The 7,078-nt window shown below is 50.2% G+C and overlaps 1 protein-coding gene across 3 annotated transcripts; it reads left to right on the top strand.

Moving 5' to 3' along the window:
* The first annotated feature begins 632 nt into the window (after positions 1-632).
* dglucy (D-glutamate cyclase) lies at positions 633-6,874 on the top strand. 3 transcript variants are annotated; one of them, XM_007575404.2, is made up of 14 exons: positions 633-727; positions 1,841-1,920; positions 2,953-3,106; positions 3,443-3,725; positions 3,867-4,017; positions 4,090-4,212; positions 4,286-4,483; positions 4,595-4,712; positions 5,084-5,226; positions 5,304-5,403; positions 5,792-5,940; positions 6,024-6,143; positions 6,228-6,388; positions 6,457-6,874. In XM_007575404.2, exons 2-14 carry the CDS (start codon positions 1,848-1,850, stop codon positions 6,631-6,633), a joined length of 1,950 nt encoding a protein of 649 aa, XP_007575466.1. In that variant the 5' UTR covers positions 633-727; positions 1,841-1,847; the 3' UTR covers positions 6,634-6,874. The 3 variants fall into 3 exon arrangements, with proteins under 3 accessions (XP_007575466.1, XP_007575465.1, XP_007575464.1); XM_007575403.2 differs by lacking the exons at positions 633-727; positions 1,841-1,920 and adding an exon at positions 1,927-2,480 and having other exon boundaries at positions 3,443-3,529; positions 3,596-3,725; XM_007575402.2 differs by lacking the exons at positions 633-727; positions 1,841-1,920 and adding an exon at positions 1,927-2,480.
* The last annotated feature ends 204 nt before the right edge of the window (positions 6,875-7,078 follow it).

Raw genomic sequence — 7,078 nt, 5'->3', positions numbered from 1 at the left:
GGCTTTGTTAATATACTGTCCTGGAAGGCGGTAAGATGGGCCCCTTTTTTGAGCACCTGCCCCTGTAGTGGCCTCTGCACGGCCCTGTTCCCTGCAGCTCCTCCTGAAATCCTCTTCTGTGTTTTTCTGGACCTAGTTCTGGTTCTGGTCCAGTGGTCCAATTCAAGGTATTCCCAGAATCCAGCAGGACAGATCCGCTGGACATCAGAACCAGAACCAAGGCTATTTAGAATAGGTCCAGAAGTATTCACACCCTGCTAGAGTTCAGGAGGTCCCAGAACCACCGGTTTTGAAATGCTGACCATTTTCTCACCAACCAGAACCAGAACCACAACCAGAACGTTTTCCTAACTGCTCAGTTCTTCTCAGGTTCTCCAGGTCTGTAGCAGTTCTGTTTGGGTCCACCAGGCGGCGCTTTTCACAAAGAACCAGGTTTTATGTGAACCCGAAGCTGAAATAATTTTTATAGGAAATAATTTTCAGAGATCTGATCTTGAGACGGACTCGACTGTTTTCGAGAGTAGTTTTATTTTGAAGGCTGATCGACAGTGACAGTATTAAAGAGAAAATTAAGCAAATCCTTTAGTATTTTACCTTAGTTATTTTCGTCCTGGTAACTTCTTGTCAATACTTCAGTCCACGAGGTGGCGGTAGCGCTCCTTTATGGTTGGTTCGCCAACCCTCATAAAACACGAGAAGAAGAAGGACGCGGAACTTGATGCTGAAGGTAAAAGGGAAAACGGCGATGATCCATAACGACTTACTGATATCAGAAAATAACCTGATTTTCAACAGTTTTAACATGTTTACTCCAAAATGTGGCTTCCGGTTCCGGACGATTCTTCTTTTCTTTTAATAAATCTGATTATTTGAAATGTGATCCCAACAGACGGAATGAACTGCTGGAAAATATCAGGAGAGTTTTTATTTCCTGTTTGGTCCTGATTTAAAGGTTATTTTGGACCAGGAGCCTCAAAGCTCGTCTTAAAACCCATCTATTTTATTTGGCTTTCAACTCCAGCGGGATCTAGTTTTAAATTATATGTTTTTGTTTTTAAACTAAGTTTTTATGTTTTTTATTATGTTGTGTTTTGATGTACAGCACTTTGTATCAGCTGTGGTTGTTTTAAAGTGCTTTATAAATAAAGTTGGTGTGGTAAACCCTTTCAGCTGTGTTTCGGTCCGAGTCCAGCCTCAAGTCTCTGCAGACCGAACCGAGTCTCCTTCCCCCGGTCCCCCAACTCTGCTTGGCTCTGAAAACCCCAGTTACCACATGAACATTTAATAACTATCCTAAATATAGAACAGTTGTTTTTCAATCATTTAACACTTAATTTGGCATACAAATCTGCTATAAGCTGATTTATACTATTCTAAAAATTGTTCAAATGTATTAAAATGTAAATAATAGAATAACTAAATGTTGGTTTTCTCAGTGGCGACGAGCAGCTGGTCCTCCAATACGGCTATAAGATGTTGGAAAATTATTCCTCATTAAGCCTTTAATCTCAGTCCCACATGTTCAGATTTAAGGAATAATTGAGGAGGATGTTAACATTGACCATGGCTGGCTGGCCGTCCAACGGACTCATCAGAGTCCAGATCCAGGGATACATGGTGGTGGCAGCATCATGCTGTGTGAGGACAGATGGAGATAAATCCAGGAATAAAACCTGTTAGGCTGCAGAAGACTTGAGATTGGATTAGACTGGACGTTCTGAGCATGCTCATAACGTCCCCCCTGCGGGGGACGTTATGAGCATGCTCTCCATGGCAACTGTGTCTCCATGGCAACTGTCCTGGAGGTGGATATGATCTCTGGTTTCCATGTCTCCTTCAGGCGAGACATGCTGTCTGTCATGAGGACAGGCTGCCGGCGGACCTGGAGGAGTCTCAGGAGACACTCGTCCTCGTCTCAAGGTGACGACCCCAATGACCTTGGAAACATGGAGCTTCCTCTGCAGGGTTAGGGTTCTGATCTGGAAAGACAGAATGGCTCTGAATTGGATCAGAACCAGAACCTGGAATTACAAATTGAAATGAGCTGAAAGTTTTGGAGGAAGAGCTGGGACTGGAAAGACTGGTTTATACTGGAAACGTCGGAGATCAGAGCAGAGCTGCAGCTGCTGGCTGAGCGAACCAGAACCTCTACTGGTTCTGGATGTATGTTGGATGGATGGATGGATGGATGTTCAGACCGATGTGCGGTTGGATGAAGTGTTGGGTGGCGGTGGTAGTGCAGGTCCTGTCAGGACGGCGCCCCCTGTCTGTTAATGTTTGCAGGGCTTTGCTGCTCATTAACGGAGCACTTCCTGCTCTCCGGTTCTTCAGCTGTCAGGCTCCAGGAATTGCTGCAGATTATAATCCGTATCTGAATATGCATCAGATCCAGAATGTAAGCCGTCTCGGTCCAGGAGAACTCAGGCTGTTAATCAGACAGAACCATCCCAAAATAAGAACCACGACTGGCCTGGCTCACGGTAAGATGGGTTTATGACCTGCAGCACTCGGACTTTACTCCTGCAGTACCTGGGATCAGATTCAGGGAGTAAATGTGTTACATGAACGAAGCCTGAAAACTAGAGCTAGATCAGGGTAACTAGAACCGCTCCTGTGTACATCTAGAAAATAATCGGGTCGTCTGTCTCTGACTAAAGTTCTCAGGACCCGTCTGTGTCTGCAGAGTATTGGATTCTTCAGGGTTTATGAACAGAAATAGCTGAGTATCATCAGCATGCTGTCTGATGATTTTACCAACTGAAAGCAGCCAGAGCTCTGTGGAACACCATCAGTAACTCTGGAGTGTGAAGATTTGTGGAGCCTGTGGACCCCCGGCCCGGCGGACCAGAACCAAAGAGGCTGCAGCGTTAGCCATAATGATCATCTGATCATTATGACCCATAATGATCAGATCCGTTCAGCATCTTTCTGACCACAGTGTGTCTTCATCAGGATACCAGCAGGCCAACGTCGTGGTCCTGCCGCGCCGCATTGCTGACGACTTCGAGGACTTCTGTCACAGTAACCCCGCCCCCCTTCCTCTGCTGTACCGCAGCCAATCAGGAGAGACTTCCTGTGAGCCTCTGGCTAAACATGCTGACATCAGGTTGGTGAGAATGAAAGATCCTCTGCTGCCGCTTTGCATCCAACAGAGGTTCTAGAACAGGGCTGGGCAGTCCTGGTCCTGGAGGTCCGGTGTCTCCCTGGTCCAACGCACCTGGATCCAACAGCTGAATCTCCTCCTCAGTGCAGTCAGGTTCTCCAGAGTCCTGATAACGACCTCATTGTTTGACTCGGGTGTGTCGAAGTAGAGACACACCTAAAGGTTGCAGGAGACCCTCCAGGCCTGGAGCTGCCCGCCCCTGTCCTAGAATCTCCTGGGAGGTTCTGGGCCACAGTGGCACCACCAGAACCCGGTTCCCTCATGATGTCCTGTCTTCAGGACGGACATCTCCGAGTTCTGCGTCTATGAGGACGGTCGCCTGGTGAAGACCGTCTCCAGCCTGCAGAGCTACAGCGATCCGGCCAGGTGGGTCAGAACCGGGCTAGCCCATCTAGGGAGTCCTGCTGCTAACTGCTGGTTCTGTCTGTCTAGAACTGGGTCTCAGCTGGCGGACATGGTGACCTTCTACCTGGGCTGCAGTTTTGGCTTCGAGGGCCGGCTGGAGGAGGCCGGGGTTCCGGTCCGGAACGTGGAACAGGGCCGGAATGTCAGCATGTTCCGGGTAGGACCAGGACTATTCCGGACAGCAGCGGTTCTGTTCAGTTCTGAACTCGACCAGAACCTGACCGGAACACTGCTGAGTGTTCTGCAGGTACCGTAGGGTGTCCTTCCTTTGCTGACCCCTAGTGGCGGTGTCTTGCAGACCGCGGTGCACTGCATTCCCAAAGGGGAGTTCCGCTGCCCCCTGGTGGTCACCATGCGCCCGGTGCCGGCCGGGCTGCTGGACGCAGCCGTGGAGGTGACCCATCAGAACCCACGGGCTCATGGCGCTCCGGTTCACGTCGGAGACCCAGGTGCTAAGCGGTCCGGACCGGCCGGGACCCAGAACCGCCTGCTGAGGCTCATCAGTGATGCTTTCTCTGCAGCTCTGCTGGGCATTCTGGATCTGACCCGACCGGACTACGGTGACCCGGTGGAGCTCCGACCCGGTGACGTTCCCGTCTTCTGGGCCTGTGGAGTGACGTCTATAGAAGCCATCCTGAGCAGCAGTGAGGGACCGGAACCGACCAGCAGTTATATTTACTCACATGGCCATAACTGCTGTCTGTTTGGACCTTTCAGAACCGCCTCTGGCGTTCAGCCACTCCCCAGGCTGCATGTTCCTGACCGACATCCCAGACGCTCCGTCAGCCAACACCGACCCACAGCTGACCCCGCTCTGCTTCCTGGTTACCCACAATCCCTTGCTGTACAGCCTGGTCTCCAAGGCCACGGCTGGGAAGATCCGGCAGCTGGAGCGCATCATTGGGGACGACCCGGGTAAAGGTCCAGTTCTGATGAGAGGAACCGGAACACAAGACCTTCTGACACCATCTCAGAAGGTTCTGGTCGGGTTCTAAAGGTTCCAGTTCTGGTTCTGTGGTTCTGCAGGTCAGCGTGGAATCGCCGCTCTGTTTGTCCAGGATGAACTCCTCCGCTGCTGCCTGGCGCTGTCCCACTCCTCTTCTGTTGCCATAGTAACCGGTTTCCCCACCCACCACCAGCACAGGTAAGCTGCACACCTAGTTCTTCCCGAACAGAACCCAGAACAGAACCGGTCCGATGTGTCCTGACTTCTTAGAAAACTTCTAAGAACTTCTTAGATTATTATTCAGACTCCTATTATTACAACGCAGAAAAGGAACATTTAGTTTTTATTATTACTCAGAAACTGTGGAGATTTACAAATGTAGAGCTCACCTAGCAACCCTGAAACAGGAATATCTAGTTTATTAGCTTTAGATTCTTTTTCTGCTTTCTGTTGGTTTGTTTGTATTTAATTTTAACTCCTGTAAAACTCTTTGTAATGTCCTGTAGAAATAATTTCTGGGTGTACTTACTTCCTATCTGACCTCGGGTGTCTTCCTGTTTCCTGACTAGTCCTCCGGATGAGACAGACGGGCCGCCCGGAGCTATTGCCATGGCAACCATGTTGCTGTCTCTAGGGAAACGGGTGACGCTGCTGACGGACCACAGGGCGGCAGACATGAACCGAGCTCTGGTGGACGAAGCGGTGAGGACAGGTGAGGCTTTGGGCTTAGCGCTCATTGGTTGGTGGGATTTTAAGAGACAGATGCTGATTGGACGTTTCCTCCATTAGGAGTCCTCAAAGCTGCCATCCCATTGGTCATCTTCGAGGATCGCGGTCCTGACTCTGCAATGCACTTCCTGTGTCACCATGGAGACCCCACCAAGCCCAGGTCAGATGACCTGAACACCGTTGGTCCTCACTCAGGTCACTCTAAGTAGAGCAGGTCCAGGAGCTCCAGCCCACACCGTCACCCTCCACCACCGTGCTTCTCAGTACGATGTTGTTGGGTCCGCAGGCCTCTCCCAAACCTCCTGGTCAAAGAATGATTGGTGACCAAGACCAGCAGTGGGACTCACTAGCTAAGATGCTAGCTGTGCTAACCCTAGGGCACTACTCCACATTAGTTCCCCTAAGTACCTAAATAGTACTTAGAAGAAGCTAATGCTAACGCTCCATACCAGGCTAGTGTTTAGCTGAAGCTAATGCTAATGTGTGTCAAGGTCACAGCATGTTTTACAACTTAGTATAGTCATTGTGGTTATGCCACCTCTGACCAGGTTCGACCACCTGGTGGCGATAGAGCGCAGCGGCCGGGCTCAGGACGGCAACTATTACAACATGAGAGGAGAAAACATCAAACACCTGGTGGATCCGATAGACGACCTGTTCCTCGCCGCTCAGAACATTCCCGGAGTCATGACCACAGGTGAGTCCAGCTCAGGAAGCCTGACGCCATGGATCCGGCCCAGTTCCTCAGAGTGACCGGTCAGGTGACCCGTGTTCCCACAGGGATCGGAGACGGAGGCAACGAGTTGGGGATGGGCAAGGTGAAGGAGAAGGTGAAGCAGCTGATGCCCAAAGGAGACTTGGTGGCCTGCGACGTGGCTGCCGACTGCGCCGTGACTGCAGGTAGCATCCAACCGTTCATCCAACCGCTCATTTCATCCATCGATTGTGCAACATTCTGATGGTTCTGGTTCTGACCCGCTGCAGGTGTCTCTAACTGGGCCGGCTACGCTGTGGCCTGTGGGCTCTACCTGCTCCACACCTGTCCTGCTCACCAGCGCTACCTGAGGAGAGGACTGGGACTGCAGCTTGTGACCTGTGACCTGCAACTGCAGGACTGGAGGAGGAACCTGCCGTCGGTCCAGAAGGTACCGTGAGGTTCTGATGGTACCAGAACCATAAAGCAACGTCCTAACAGTCGCTCTGCATCCACCAGGAGGAGCTTTTCCTGGGAACACTGGTGCGTTTTGGAATACGAAGTGGGAAAACTGGGAACCTGGCCATGGAGGTGGACGGCTTGACCTTTCACCCTACACACTCCCAGATGATCAGCCGGCTCCTGGAGATCACACTAGGTTCCCCGGGTCAGAACCGACCCGTCAGCCATGATTAGGTCCTTGCCAGAGCGGCAGCCGATTGCTATGGTTACCGCTCTGAGAGGCGACGTCGGATCAGGATCGGTTATTATCAACCCTTTATGATTTCTCTGTAATAAAGATGTAAATCATGACTAAATCAGTTCACCAGAACCGGGTCCAGAACTCTCCTGGCAGAGTTCTGGACCCGGTTCTGGGTCTGTTTAAATTCAAGAATTTTCACTTTTCAGGAAAATAAATGAAGTTTTTCATCTGAAACCATCAGGCCTCATGTCTAAAGCAGCGTATGCACAAAAAATGTGTGATGCCAAAACCTGATGATTTTATTATTTAAATGATGAAATTGAACATTTATCCTCAGACAATAACCTGAAAAATAAAGAAAATAAACTAAAGGACGTAAATAATAACTTCCTCAGTTTGTCTCATCGTCTGAAAGCATCTGAGGCTCATTTCATTCTG

The sequence above is a fragment of the Poecilia formosa genome, unplaced genomic scaffold (assembly GCF_000485575.1).
Source record: "Poecilia formosa unplaced genomic scaffold, Poecilia_formosa-5.1.2 Scaffold376, whole genome shotgun sequence".
Lineage (NCBI taxonomy): Eukaryota > Metazoa > Chordata > Actinopteri > Cyprinodontiformes > Poeciliidae > Poecilia > Poecilia formosa.
This window is presented reverse-complemented; position numbering and strand designations above follow the sequence as displayed.